This window comes from Hyperolius riggenbachi, chromosome 1, assembly GCF_040937935.1.
Source record: "Hyperolius riggenbachi isolate aHypRig1 chromosome 1, aHypRig1.pri, whole genome shotgun sequence".
Classification (NCBI taxonomy): Eukaryota; Metazoa; Chordata; class Amphibia; order Anura; family Hyperoliidae; genus Hyperolius; species Hyperolius riggenbachi.
Window position 1 is genome coordinate 197,620,884 of NC_090646.1, and position 16,120 is coordinate 197,637,003.

The following is a 16,120-nucleotide window of genomic DNA, read 5'->3' on the forward strand; positions in this document are numbered from 1 at the left end:
ACATAACAGAGCGTGAAAGGTCGCATTTTCTGTCATGTGCGTTGCGTTTTTATATTTTGATCTATGCAAATCACTAGGAAGACAACAGGAAGCGGAAATACATCACAAAACAATATTTTTAAAAAAAGGCATACAAGAACGCATGAAAAACGCAATACATTGCATTCTCATTGACTTTCAATATGTGTGTTTTTGAATATTATACAACAAAAAACAGCGTATTTAAAAATGCACGCATACAAAGCGCATATGCGTTTTTTCATGCGACCAATAGACTTCCATTAGTGGCAAAACCGCAGCGTTTTCCGCAACGCTTGCGTTTCTGCTAAGTGTGCACCTAGTCAGTTTTTCTGTGCAGGAAAACACACACTAAGGGCTCTTTCACACTACAGGCAGCAGTAAAAGGCTAAAACGCTGCGTTTTGGCTGCTGGCGTTTTTAAGGCGTTTTAACGCCAATACATAGTATCAATTGTAATGAGAAACGCCGTGGTCAGCCCTAAAAAAGGTTCTGGGAGCTTCAAAACGCAACGCTCCAAAACGCAGCGTTAAGTGTGAAAGGTAAAATGAAAGTCTATGGACTTTCATTTTACCTAGGAAAACGCCAACTTGGGCCATGGCGTTGAAAATCCGAAAAAGCCTTCTGATGTGAAAGGGCCCTTTTCCACTAGCGGCGTTTGCGATGCTGAATCGCAAAATCACAAACCGCTAGTGATTTTTTAATCGCTACGGTTTGCACATTAACATGGGAATCGCGGTAGGCAATTTCCACTACCACGATTCGTTTTTTGTCAAACGCGATCGCGCCGCGGAGCGATCTTTGCCGTGATTTTGCTATGCAGTACAGTGCATAGCAAAATCGTGAACGCAATTGCCGGAGGTTTCCTGCTTTTTGTGATTCAGCAATCGCTAGCGTTCAGCGTGAACGCTAGCGACTGCTAGTGGAAAAGGGCCCTAACAGTCAAGTGTGTTCCCTGCCTAGGTGTTTTCTGATATGTGTGCAGATATGATTTCAGTTAAATATACGTTTACTACAGACTGCAGTCACCAATCAGCACAGCCTTAACTAACCTGTAAGATCCATTTTCTATGTTAAATTGAGTCAGCAGAGTTGTTATGGGAGTTGAGGGACTAGCTAGAGTGTGCATGCTTCTATCCTCTCTATACCTGTCTGATCTACAGTAATACTACCCACAGTACTACTCTATACTGTGGACTTTTACCACAGTGGATGAAACGGAAAAAAATCTAAATAGACGAATGACAGGCAGCGGGTTCAGTCACTGAGACGGTGAGGCAAATACAAGCCAGCTCTTCCTGCTGCTCTCTCCCCTATGCACACAGAATGAAGGGAAGGTCAGAAGTTGAGTGGAAGCAGCACTGTCCTCTCCCTCCCTCAACAGCTCCACTCCTTTCTTGGCTGGAGCTTAAACTCTACTCCTGGTTTTGCACCTGGTCCCCGAGGCCGCCTCACGGCTTCTTGCTGCTGTTTACTGAGCTCTTGTCCTGATATCACTCCGCTGGCATGAAGGAGGAGGAAGCAGTGAGAGGAGGAGGAGGAGAGCACTTGATCATTGTGATGGTGGCAGGAGGAGCAAAACCAGCACAAGCGGCAGCATTAGCAAGCCCTGCTCTATCAGCTCCCTTCCTTCACCAGCCTCCACTGCTCTACTTTTTGCAACTGCTCTGGCTATTAAGCTGTGTGTTCTCTCCCCCCCTATCAACCTATCCCTCCTCCTCTCTCCCTCAGGATTTATTACTTGTGTAGAAAGAGATACATTTGTTCTACTGGTTCTTCCTCTGTGCAATTTCTCGTTTATTTTTTCTCCACTCCTTTTAGTAGGCAAGAGATCCACCAAAAGTACTTTGGACGCTCTGCTGCACACACAAGTAAACTTTTTTTCACCCCCCCTGTCTGCTTTTTGGAAGGGGGTACGATAGGAGGGCAGCGTGCTGTGTGATAATGCTGTGGCTGGGAAGGAAGGAGGAGTGAGTGCATGTGTGTGTGTTGTGTATACCTATGCTGTATGATCACAGAGAAGTGTGCAAGTGACAGGCATGTGTGGCCACCTCGGACGTTCCGCTCTTCTCTGGGAATACAGGACGGACGCTGGATTACTGGACAGAAGGCGATAAGTGATCTGCTGATCTCCTCGCGAACTCTTGCCCTGTTTGTGGCGATCAATGTCTTTTTCTGTGTGATTTGATGAGAGATCCCCCTCGCCTCTCCTCCCTGGGGGCTGAGCTGTGCAGAGGTGATGCACGACCTGGTGTAGCCACATCCATGCTGGCTCTGCACCCCAACCTGGCTCCTGACCCAGTGTAGCAAAAGCACCTGGACCAACCCCTCTCAAAAAGTAGTGGACAGTTTTTTCGGGGGACTGCAAACTTCTTTTCCAAAATAGTGTGCACGGGGACTGGCATGGGGGATTTCGCTGCCCCCGCTGCCTCTAACAACGGCAGCAGTCTGTGCATCAGCAATGCCCTGGGCAGCAGCATCGCTGGGGCTGGTAGTCACAGTGGTAATAATACCCCTCCCAGCATTGCTGCCCCCAATGCGCCGAACAATAGCAGCATTCCTAAACACAGCACCGTGGTGGAGCGGCTCCGGCAGAGGATAGAGGGCTGCAAGAAGCGCCATGTCAGCTGTGAGAACAGGTACCAGCAAGCCCAGGCTGAGCAGCTGGAGATGGACAGAAGGGACACAATGACTCTCTACCAGAGGACAGTGGAGCAAAGGGCCAAGAAGTCAAACACAAGCCAAGGGGGATCCTCTGCGAGTGCTGCTGGAGCGGGGGTCAGTAAGCAAGCCCACCACCAGCACCATCCCCACCAGCAGCAGCAGCACAATCCCCAGCAGGGCAAGCAACAGGATGGAGAGGCGGCCAGCGGCACGACGGAGCACAGGAACCACACTCTGATCATGGTAAGAGGGGGAGCCAGTGACCAGCCACTACTGCTGGAGGGGGGAGGGAGGGGGTTATCCCGTGTCTCTTCTCTTTTCAGAGCGGGGTTAGGGGCGGAGCTCACACAAATGGGCAATGCCTCCAAAGTTTTGAACACTTTTAATTCTGTAGGAAGTTGAGGGAAAGCTGCTGCTGCAGCGATGACAGCCCTCTGTGTTATGGAAGCAGCACTTTGTAGTGGTGTTGGGCTTCTCACTTCTCAGTGCTGAGGGAAGCCCTGGGTCGGAATGTTCATGCTGTTACACTGTATCCCCGAAGCTTGGGATCTAGGAAGTGACACAGTCACGGTGTCACTTGTGCTTTATGGCTTTGTTACATTGTATCGGTGTCATCAGCGTGACATGATTTGCTTTAGCCTTGTCCTTGATGCTTTGCTGATGTAGTTATTGGTAGGAGACGAGTCGTGATCCTTCAGTTTTGATCTCCTAAGTGGCTTACCCCCCCCCGAGTGCAGCAGGCTGGTCATGTAACAATGGGCAGCAGATTCCCAGGCATTGTGTGTGGGGAATGTGCGGCTGCTGACTGCCATTAACCCCTTCACTCTCTTCATGCTTCACTGCACTGGCCAAGAGATTAACACTGAAAGATATGACTTGGGAAATCTGCGGCTCACCACAGGTTAACCCTCTCGGTGCATGTTGCTGGTGAGATCGGATAAAATCCATTTCCGTGTCATTTCAGGTTTATTAACATTGAATTGGTCTTTACCATGATTATCCATGATTAAGCAATGTATTTAAATACAGGTATTATTTAAATCGATCTTTATATATTTTTTTTAACCTTGTCGTCTGTCAACTATACAAGCCTTGATATTTAAAAACAGACAAGAGAAAAAGTTAAGAAGTCAATAGATGGAAGACTGATCTGTGCAATTATTTTTAAATTGACCTAAGAAGTTGAGATCCCTGCTGCTCTTACCTGGAGATACATAACATTGCCCGATCTGTGATCTACCTATTCACCTTTTATTACTATTATTCATTATTTTGCATTTTATATATAGCAATGATGTTTTCTTGGGTACATTGAACAATTTATATCGCTGTATCACAGAGAAAATCATAATATAATCCCATCCCTATCACGGTTACAGTCTAATATTTATAGGGCAGTTTTCATTGGAAACCAGTTAATATACCATTATTTAGTGAGGATGTGAGAGAAAGCACATGCAAACATAGGAGATCGTACAAACTCCATGCAGATAATATGCTGCTGAGGTTGAACATGTATGCCTGGCGCTGCCAGGTGAGATTACTAGCCACTGGTTTGTAGAGCGATCTTTGCAATTAAATATTTAATGTAATGGTCAGTGATATGAGAAGCCCTTTAACTGGCGGTAATATGTGAACTACTTCTTGACCTTGCACAAATATATTTATGGTGTTTATCAGGCATGATCTTAATACATTTACATATATATTTACTGGGATAATAGCAGACATTGTGCAGAGCATTCTGTGATAGAAGAGCGGCGTGCTAAATGTAGACAACTGGATTTTTGTGGTTAAATAGAGTCATGAGCCAGGGAGGAGCGCCGGGCTGGGGGTGGGGACAAGTGTAAAGTGTACATCTTTTGCTTCAGTAATCAGGACACTGTCAGAGCTGAGGCTCGGCTGTTTGCTGCTCACTTCTGAGTGGCAAAGTGTGTGTGTGTGTTGTGGGGGAGGGTTGTTTGCACAGTAGTGGCTATTTTCCCTCATCCCCTCCTCCTTCCCTGTGACTCTGATGCTGTTAGACTGGTTAGATATCTTACAGGAAACAACCCCCCCCCCCTCTTTTTATTTGGCTTCTGCTGCATTAAGGCAGAATCAGCCCAGTTCTTTCCTTCATATAATTCTGTAAAGAGAAGATCAGGTCTTCTCAATACTCCTGAGGAGAGGGGGGCAGAGTTTAATTCCAATAAACACCAGGGCTTTACTTTAATGTTGTGAGCAGTGTTGGTGCAGCTTATATGATGATCTGGAGACCCTGTTTAGTATTTTGTAGGGAGAATAGAGCACATGGATAAACATCACTAGCTGCACTCTTATTTGTTTCAGAGAAAATAAAATATTATATGCAATATTATATGCAATAATAATTATTTGCAATAAATACTTGCTTACACTATAAACACAGCTTATAAGGTCTTAATGGCATGACTGTGGTGTTTTTTTTCTTTATTTGGTGGATTCTCTCTTTGAGTTGGGGTATTTTGCTTTGACACTCAGGTGCTGAATATAATATGCGGTATGCACACATATTGTATGATTTTTCTACATAAATATTGTGGATTGTTTAGGCTGTGTGTATGACAGATTTGTATGATGTTTGCAAAATTAAGAAACCCCCATAGATGTTTTACAACCTAAGGAGGGTTAAGGCTTTCTGTGCTCTGTATAGGAATAGATGCTGAATTTTATAAAGCTCTATTTTGATAAGCTTATTCTTTTTTTTGTAAAATGTTCTGGATTTTTCAGGATTGTAGCACATACATCCATATAAAACAAAATGACAATTTATGGTGGCTGTATGGAGTGGCAATGGAGAAACAGCCTGTGCTTGTCCAGACTGTACTGCTGGGCTTGTCTAGCAGTGACGGCTTTCAACCACTAGAACCCTACAACTGTAATATCAGCATTGTGGGGGGCTATTAGCCACTGGAATTATTCCACCAGCAGACTGTGTCCAGTTATTATTCCCTCCTCAGCTGTTGAACGTGAGACATAAGGGGAGGAGCCCCGAGGGCTCTATTGGATACATGTTGGATGTGAGACACAAAGGGAGGAGCCCTGTGGTGGCTCTATTAGACACATGTTGGATGTGAGACAAGGGGAGGAGCCCATTGGTGGCTCTATTGGACACATGTTGGATGTGAGACAGAAGGGGAGAAGCCCTGTGGGCTCTATTGGACACATGTTGGATGTGAGACACAAGGGGAGGAGTCCTCTGGGCTCTGTTGGACACAGGTTGGATGTGAGACACATGGGGTATCTATTGGATACATGATTATATTTTGTCTCTTAAAGCGGACCCAAACCAAACATTTTTTTAATTAAAAATATTTAGTTGCACCACTCTGACACATACAAAGATAAATAAACACTCCTTCAAACCTATGATCATTTCAGTGCATGCTTTTTACCCTTCTCTTTTCATAGCTAGGGTTATACTGGGGCAGCCATTAGCAATTCCTCCATTGCCGGACACCATCTACTCCACCAGTTTGCCGGAAAAATGCCGGCAATTTGAAAGGAAGGGAGGGGTTCCTCCAATAAATGTAAAATATTTTATATTTGTCATCATGCAGCTGAAAAAAGGCTGCTATTTATTATTATAATTTAGAAAATAGATTTTATTTCTGAAATCTTGTATTTTTAATTTGGGTCCACTTTAAGAAGTAGGAAAAGAACAGAGATCAAAAGCTGCTGGTAGAAATATGTAACCTAGTCACAGCTCCCCTGCTCTACTTCCAGAAATGTATAATACTTATGTCGTCTGTCTGTCCATATGTCTCTCTGCTTTTAAACACCCGGGGACGTAATCCCCGGTGTTTACATTTGACTAAAGGAGATCGGCGATCCCTGGCCTCTGATTGGCCGGGGATTGCCGCCATCTGATAGGCTGAAGCCTATCTGAGGCGGTACAGGACGGCTCGCTGTCCTGTACCGCCTATATTGAGAAGGGGAGGGAGAGGGAATATCACTGCGGAGGGGGGCTTTGAGGCGCCCCCCCGCGCTAGGCACAAATAGCCGGTGGCGATCAGACCCCCCCAACAGGACATCCCCCTAGTGGGAAAAAGGGGGGGGGACGTCTGATCGCCCTGCCTGCCACCTGATCTGTGCTGGGGGCTGAAGAGCCCACCCAGCACAGATCATACAAAAATGGGCTGGTCGTCAAGTGGCTCCAGGACGTTTGAAAACGTCATGCGCTGCTGCTGTGTGCGATCCCATGTGCGTTCCCGCATGTGTGTGCACGTGAATTACTGTGCACGTGCACTTGAAAACAGTGAAAAAAAGCACCAAAAAAAAATACACCTTTATTTCAAAATACTATATTGTCACCATACTTTGTAATAGGGACATAATTTAAATCTTGTGATAACCAGGACGAATAGGCAGATAAAATGTGTGGGTTTTATGTACAGTAGCAGTGTTTTATATTAAAAATATAGGGGATGAAATTGGACAAACTGTATTTTTTCCTTGTTTTCCCCTTTAAAATGCATAGAAAATAAAATAATTACTGAAAACAAATATCAACTCCAAAAAGCCCAATTGGTGGTGAAAAAAACAAGATATAGATCATTTCATTGTGATTAGTAGTGATTAAGCTATTGGCAAATGAAAGGGATGAGCACTGAAAGGTGAAAATCGCTCTTGTCCGTAAGGCTGGTTTCACAGTGGGACGTTACAGGCGCACGTTAGAGCAGCCTGTAACGCAGCCCACCGCACAGTAATAAAAAATAAATGGGGCTGTTCACTGTGCCCACGTTGCGTTACATTGTAACGCTGCCTCACAAGACAACGTACTGCATGCAGTACTTTAGACACGGCTGAGCGTTAGACTGCTTGCACATGCTCAGTGATCTTGTGGAGGAGCGGAGAGCGGCCAGGCACATGGCTAATTAATATGCACTGCACGTTGTGACGTGCAGTGTTTACTTCCTGGAGCAGCCGCTCTGTGCGGCGATTGGCCGGCGGGACCACGTGATGCCGCATGCGCACAAGAGTGCGCATCACGGCATCACTGACGCCAGAGTGAGCTGCACAACGCGGCTCACTCTGACGTCCAGATCCAGCACCACCAGGCGTTCCGTTAGGGGGACGTTATGCAACCTTAACGCCCCCTCTAACGCAACGTCCTGGTGTGAAATTAGCCTTAGGGTAAAAACCGCCTTGGGGTGAAGTGGTTAAATAATACCTGGCAGGCCCTGCTGATCTATTTGGCTACAGTAGTGTCCAAATAACACCAGAAACAAACATGCAGCTAATCTTGCCAGTTCTGACAATGTCATAAACACCTAATCTGCTGCATGCTGTCATAAACGCCTCATCTGCTGCATGCTTGTTCAGGATCTATGGCTAAAAGTATTAGAGGTAAAGGGTCAGCAGGACAGCCATCCTCCATATATTTCTTACTTTAGTTGTCCTAAGTACAACTGTAGCGAGAGCTATGCTGAGGCTGCCATATTATATTTCTTTTTAAGCAATATTATGACAAATGTTACTTAATTATTTAAATAAATAAAACTGAATGCTAGGAAAAAAAAAATCATATTAAAGTTCCAGTTCAGGCACAGTTGTTCTAAGATGCATTTTATAGAACAATATTTTAAAAATCGGTATGCCTAAAATGTTTTGTAAATGTAAAACAAAAAAGTTAAACTACTTTGTCTACCAGTTGGTAAACCCTCAGCAACAGTTGCCTGGTCAGCCTAGCACACATCCCTTCTAGTCACATGGTAATGAAGAGGGGGGAGCCATTGCTGTTTGCTGAAGCCATGACTCCTTGCAGACTGGTACCTGTCATGGCTTCACACTGATTGGGAGAAATATAGGGGGTAGTGGGCAGGCAGCTTGCTGTTCATTTGTGTGACAGGCATTTTCCTAATTTACATAACAAAGTTGCAGCTTGTTTTGTTTTTCTACAAAACTGTGTTATGCAAACATTTTTATAAAATAGTGTTTGATTAAAGACATATAAAAAGTGTTGCCTGAACTAAAAATACAGAGGGACACACTTGTGGCTTCTTCCATGCGCCCGTGAATTCCATGGCCCCACAGGGTTGCCAGTCCCCCCTCTGTCTTGATGCTATTATTCTTCTCCCCCCCCCCCCCCCCTTGATCAAATCACCATCTGAACCCAGTCAGAGCAAGGGTGCATGTTCTGACCTCTCCATACACACTCTTCGATCATGCTTTATGAATGACTGGGAGCATTCTGGGCATGCAAGGTTTGGAAACATTTGTAACCGCACATGACCGGTGCTCCTGGCCAAGGCTCCCACACACAGCTATCAGAGAGCATGCACAAAGAGAGGGGGAGTAAAGCTGCAAGACAGAGAGGAGGTCAATGAAGCTGAGGGATCACAGAGTTTATGGGGGCACAGAAGAAGCCCCAGGTAAAACCACCTTGAATGTGGGTTTTTTTTTTTTTTTTTTTTACGCAGTTCAAGTGTGAATGCATTTAGCTTTTTCTGTGTACAACAATCTACATTTACAGAGAGCCCAGCACTTGCCAACCCTTATTGTTTTGGGTCACATGGGGTCTTTTGAGCACGTTTCTTTTTGGCACGGTCCACTTTCCTTGGTGAAGGGTCTGTCTGTCCTGCTACACTCTATTTGCCTATTGATTTAGTTGTTTAAACTGACTTTTTTTGTTATCTGTAAATAGGGCTTAATTTTGGACTAGGGTCCATTTCGAGCAACCTCAAAAATCATGAAAAATAATGACTGGGCTTATTTCTGTGGTAGGTTTTATTATCTCGTGAAACATGGAAATAAACTGATGCCCAGCAGGTATCAGGACTCGATCCCTAGGCTGAGTGTGTACAGATGTGTTGGCAGCCTGCAGGCTAGCGTTGCATTCTGTTGCTGTAGACTGGGCAGAGGGATGGCGTATGAAGGAGCAGCTCCCGGCGGGTAGGGTGAGTAGCGACCGTGGGTCACACAGGCACAGGACGTCCCTTAAGGCGCGTACACACGCCGTACTAAAGGCAACGACGGGCCCGGCGGATCGATCAGAAACAGCCTTATCAGTCCGCCGACAGACTGTACACACGCTCTACTGTCTGCTGAAAACCCGCCCAGCGGGAGGTGACGATGGACCCATCGTTGCCTTCAGTCAGACGTGTGTATGAGCCTTAACAATCTGGCAAGGCAAATTTTAGAAAGTATAGCGTTAACAACACAATGGGCTTAAAGCGCAAACAAGACTTGTGCTACAGTTGCAGGTAAACAAGGGTGATCTGCTGTCTCAGTAATGTAAACTATTTGCATTATTGATCAGTGGGTACTGTACAGGTGAGTCCAGCTGAATTCCATATTTTTCATACTGTTTAATACTGTAATGTCCAAAATTGTATTTGTAACCCATAACTGCCAGTCTTCATGTTCAGGGTTTCTAAAATGTTGATCATTTATTATTCATTGCATTGTATGCTATGTGTTGTACAATGCAGCATTGCTGGCTGTCTTTATTTTTTATCCTGCCGTGTGTCAGAGAAGCAGCTCGGTTTCGGCATTCTTGGAAGGAAGCACTTGTGGAAACTATCATTATTTGCAGTTCATAGGAGGAAAGACACACAGAACATTAGCTACGTCTGTGTTCTGTAGCATTGCCAGAAAGCACGTTCTTCTTATTTGCTCTGACAAGGATTGCGCCTTTACGTTGAATGGCATGCTATGCTTTCATTGTAGTGACGGCAGCATGCTTGTGGTGGGCTGGAATCCTCCAGGCAGCCTGTAGCTTAGTATGCTGGCTGAGCGCATGCAGCTGGCCTTTGCTCTAGTGAGTCACACCAGTCACTTGTGTGTCCTACTTCAGGATGGATACCTTCACAAGCCTTGTACAGAAAGCAGCAGAAGTGAGCAGTGACAACTGAGAACAGGAACCGTTGGTTTAGGAATAAGCAAACGTAAAAAATGAAAATGGGTTTCAGATTGGCAATCTCCTACTTGAGTAGATTGTAAAAAAAATAAAATAAAAATCCGTTTACAAGTGCCATTGGCTGAAAACAGGGCTCCCTTCTATTGGCAATCAAAAATTAATGAGGAAAATGATCAGGATAGTAAGTAAATATGATGAAAGTAGTAAAAACCATTCCTGTTTCATGGGCCTGATGTGATTGAATCTGCAGTACATCATGCTTTCCTATCTGGATTCAGTTGCTGGGTGGATCAACAGGTGTGACTTTGCTGCGCACAAAGTAGGAAAAACTGTAGCTACCCTACTACACTTTCCAGAATCCCTGCATCACTGTAGTAGCCATGTGTCTGTGAGGAGGCGGGGCTTTGTAGATCACAGGAAGAAGAGGGTGAGAAATTGTAAGACCTCATTTCTAGTTAGAGGAAATGACAGGCAGGATTAGTGTAAAGGTGGCCACTAACGATACAATTTTCTGAATGATCGGTTACGAACGATTCTTCATCTGAACGATTGGAAATTCATTAATCTGATCAGATTAGTTAGGAGTGTTTTGCTCATTAGTGGTCCCAAACGAACATTTCCGATCATTTATAAAAAGAATCCTTCGTAAACGATCGTTCAGAAAATTGTATCATTAGTGGCCACCTTAACGGCAGCATAGATAGGTGCTTGGCTGCAGCAATCACAGCTATACAAAGCACTTTTCTGTTATAAAAGTTCAATTGCAAAGGCAATATAAGGTACACCAAGGAACAGAATTTGCCTTATTAAATTCTGAGTTTAGGTAGTACAGACTTTAAACTTTTACGTTACGTTAAACTTCACGTATGTAAACGTGGGTGATAAGACAGGCTGCACGTGAATAAAGCTACATAGACACTATGGGTAAATGTCACCCATCAAGGATTGGGACTCAGTCTTTTGAACAGCGGTTCAGGGCAGGGCTTGATGCTGTACAGGCATTTCGGTGGCCTGTAGGCTACCAACACCTCTGATGCTATTAAAGTGACAGGGACAACAAGTCGCAAGGCAGAACAACTCACTGGGCTGGGTGAGTAGAGCAAACAAATGCACCTTGGGGTTGCTCAGGTGTCTGAGATCGTTAAAAAGATGTCAGGCGGTCGCTGTACACACGCCAGATTCACTCTAGATTCTCAGCCAAAGTGGTCTATCTCCCGCTGTGGTTGAGTTTATTCCAGCATGTGTACATAGCTTTAGAATTATTCAGCTTATTGGTAGGTCCCTGTGATAATTCCTCCTCCCCCTTCATAGGATTGTAAACACAGTTCAGTTGAGCCATACGTCCATGAACGGTCATTGTTTGGCAGAAGATTACGCATGATTGTTTCAGCCAGTAATAGCCACAAGTCGGCGTGTGGCTTTACTGTATATTGTGAGACCTGTATGAATGGTAGAAGTATGTAAAGTGTAAACGAATGCCTCTGTCAGGGATCCCTGAGAAAAAATAGCTATATATAGATTCATTGTCAACAGGATAAAACATGGATGAAAAACCAACACAGACACAAGCGAGAGTAGTTGACCAAGTATATCATGTCAAGTTAAGCCTTGTACACATGCTGGATGGTTCTTGGCTGAGGCAGCTGCCTGGATCCACCTTTGCTGAAACTATAGTCCCCTGATTCCCCCTGAGGCACAGGTATGAGATCTGGACTGCTGGATCATGTCATCTGAGGGCCGTCTGAGTCTGATATTCTCCCTTATTACCTTTCCTTCTCTGTGTCACTCCATCCTGCACCACCCCTCTCAGTGACCATTCAGGTGTTCTATAGCTTCATGCAGTGATCCACTATGATAGATCACTAAACAAACCATGATAATCAAGTCATAATCTAAACCATTGTAGTCCTTTATGTGGGGCACGATCCGCTGGATACTTTAACTTCCATATTACAAAAGCATGCTTATTGTTCAATTGATGCCTTGCTGTATTGGCTCTAGAACAGTGGTCCCCAACCCTTTTTGACTCAAGGAAATCTTCAGCATCAGGCGATTTCCTCAACCCCCCCTCCCCCACAAGGGTTGGGCGTATGCAAGCGTATGCAGCTTGGGGCAGCACGGTGGCGTAGTGGTTAGCTCTCTCGCCTTGAAACGCTGGGTCCCTGGTTCGAATCCCAGCGAGGGCACTATCTGCAAAAAGAGTTTGTATGTTCTCTCCGTGTCTGCGTGGGTTTCCTCCGGGCACTCCGGTTTCCTCCCACATTCCAAAAACATACAGATAAGTTAATTGGCTCCCTCTAAAAAATTGGCCCTAGACTACAGTACTTGCACTACTTAATATAGACATATGGCAATGGTAGGGATTAGATTGTGAGCTCCTCTGAGGGACAGTTAGTGACAAGATATATATATATACACTGTACAGCGCTGCGTAATATGTCGGCGCTATATAGATACTAAATAATAATAATAAAAAATAATAATGCGAGGTACAGAAGTGTTATGGGGGGGGGGGGGGGGCGAGCTTGTTCTACATTTCTACAGGCAGGGTCATTACATAAAGAAGTCCTGGCAACACCAGCCCTACCTAACCACTATCTTCATCACCCTCAGCACTTTGGAAAAATATGTCTTTGCACTGCACTGGTGCTGCTGCATAAGCCACCAGCACAAGGTACATTTGGTGTAACAGGTGGTGTGAAGGGGGTACTGCCTGGGCATCCTTACCTACTGGCACAGTCATTTCCTACCCTCATCTGCCTCCCCTCACTTTTATCCTTCCCTCCACCCCACAGCCCCTTTACCCTCCTCCCCACGCATACATCACCCATTACTCCTCTCTACACACCCTTCCATCCTCCCCACACTCATTTTTACCCTTCCACTCTTCTTCCCACATTAGCATCCAGCATCAGCTGCTCACCTTGGTGCAGACAAAACTCTGTGGCTGGTAGTGTTGTCCGGATCATGAACGATTCGGATCTTTGATCCGAATCTATTTTGTGAGTCGAATCATCCGAATCATCAAAATGAGTGATTCGGATCGCAAAAGGGGCGGGGCCAGTAGCGACACACGCCCCCTCTCAGCGGGCAGCGGGGTCCTAGAAGCAGAGCAGAGATGGATCGCTCTGTTGGAGGGGACTCAGGGGAGCCAGCCTTGCACAGGGACAGGTAGAGGGGACATGGGTGCCACTGCCAGATATGTGTAGAGCACACATACTGGCTATAACGTGCTGCTCATTATAGGCTGTCTGTTCCGTAGTTGTGCAGTGAACACATTGGAAGCTTTTGGCTCAGCTCAGTACAGCTCAGTAACTTTGCAGGCACTGTGATTGCAGGGCAATATGATCCTCCTGCACTTGCTCTAAACAGCTGCACTTATCTTCTGGGAATGCTTTGGGGAATGCTTTCTATCACTGTGTGACGTTTCCATTCAAGGTATACAGATGAGCATATAGGTGAAATACATGTAAAGCATATGATTGCAGCATGTGGGTATTGTGTGCAAACAAACATTTCTGCTCTCTGCTCGTCCCTCCTCCCTTCTCTGTCCACTCCCTGCCCTCTGTCCATCTTCTCCCCTTCTCTGTGTGTCCACCCCCCTCCCCTTCTCCTGTCCTGCTAGTCATTTCACCCCCCCAATGCTTCCCTTGTAAAATGAGCCAAGATTCGGATCAAAGATCCGGATCTTTTCAATGATCCGATTCGAATCATCCGGATCATTGAAAAGATCCGAACTTCCCATCTCTAGTGGCTGGCAAGAGACCAGAGCGTCCCAGTCATCCTCACTGCTGCCACCTGGTGTCCATACAGACAGAAAGCATGCTGCATTACAAATAACAGACACTAGGTGGCAGCAGTAACAATGGCTGCAGACTGCTCTTCTCTATAGCTTCCGGCAAACTTCAGTGACACTTCTCTCTGCACTGTGATGACAGACGGCACGGCCCATCTAGCTGCCTGCGACCCGGCAGAGGGCGTGGCCCAGGGGTTGTGGACCTGTGCTCTAGAACATGTGTATGGTAGGGATGGTTCTCTCTGTTCAGTAAAACACTGTATAATATGCTAATAATATTCATTATGTCAGACCTCTAGTCAGTGGCGTAGCAATAGGGGTTGCAGAGGTAGCGACCGCATCGGGGCCCTTGGGCCAGAGGGGCCCCATGGGGTCCTTCCTCAACCAAAGTATTAGCTCTCTATTTGGTCCTGTGGTGGTAATGATCACTTCTATAGATGCTTTGATTAGTAATAATCATTAACAAACTGTTCCCCATCCCCTTCTTGCACCTCTAAGGCCACATACACACATCAGATCATAGTCTTTTGAAAATTAAAGATCACAGACCAATTTTACCCCCTTCCATCCATGTAGTATGAGAGCAACACCTTCACAGTCTTTTCTATGGAGCTGAACTCCCCATCAGAAAAAAATCTTTGCAAGATGCTGCACACATAGATGCTGTAGACATTAAAAAGATCAGTATCTGCAAAAGATCTGTTCCTGCAAAAGATCCTTTCCTGCAAAATGCATTCATAGTCTATGATATCTGCAGATCATCATCCACACCTTGTTTAACAGACATTCAACTGCAGATCAGATCCACCAGGATGGATTTTAAGTTCTGCAGATGATTGTCTGATCTGCAGATGAATGTCAGTTGGCTGATGGTGTAATGGTTAAGGGCTCTGCCTCTGACACAGGAGACCAGGGTTCGAATCTCGGCTCTGCCTGTTCAGTAAGCCAGCACTAATTCAGTAGGAGACCTTTGGCAAGTCTCCCTTACACTGCTACTGCCAATAGAGCGCACCCTAGTGGCTGCTGCTCTGCTCTGGCGCTTTGAGTCCGCAAGGAGAAAAGCGCAATATAAATGTTATTTGTCTTGTCTTTGTCTTGTCTTGTAAACAAGGTGTGTATGATGTGCAGATCTCATAGGCTATGAATGCAATTTGCAGGAACAGATCTTTTGCAGATACTGATCTTTTGTGTCTGTACAGCATCTGTGTGTGCAGCATCTTGCAAAGATTTTTTTCTGATGGGGAGTTCAGCTCCATAGAAAAGACTGTGAAGGTATGGCTCTCATACTACATGGAAGGAGGTAAAATTGGTCTGTAATCTTTCATTTTCAAAAGACTATGGTCTAATGTGTGTATGAGCCTTAATACTGTGAATTACCTTGGCAGGTTTTGTTGCGCCATATCAAGTGGAATATATAGAGTGCTTGGGGGGGGCCAATGTAAAACTCACACCGGGCCCATAGCTTCATAGCTACGCCACTGCCTCTAGTGGAACAGGTTGTTCTCCCTCCAGCCGGAAAGCCCTTCATCGTGCCCCGCGCATAGTCCCTCCTCCTATTCCTTAGTAACTGATGTCTAAACAGCCTCGGACGCGAACTGTTGCCCAAGGGATTGAGTTCTGATCCCTGCTGAATGACAGTTCGTGTATGTGTGTATGAAGTGAAGCTTTTAGCCCTTTATACGAGGCATGTCGCCTGGCAGGGATTAGCATCTGATTCCTTCGGGTGGCATTACAGGGTGGGGCTGTACAGATGCATCGCTAGCC

At 45.4% G+C, this 16,120-nt stretch overlaps 1 protein-coding gene across 1 annotated transcript in view; it reads left to right on the forward strand.

The window, feature by feature from the left end:
- Nucleotides 1-1,537: 1,537 nt before the first annotated feature.
- Nucleotides 1,538-16,120, forward strand: part of MAML3 (mastermind like transcriptional coactivator 3) — a 456,887-nt gene continuing 442,304 nt past the window's right edge. Inside the window, exon 1 of the mRNA XM_068279630.1 lies at nt 1,538-2,924. Coding sequence (XP_068135731.1) covers nt 2,421-2,924 — 504 coding nt within the window. The 5' untranslated portion in view covers nt 1,538-2,420. The remainder of the gene's footprint in view (nt 2,925-16,120) is intronic.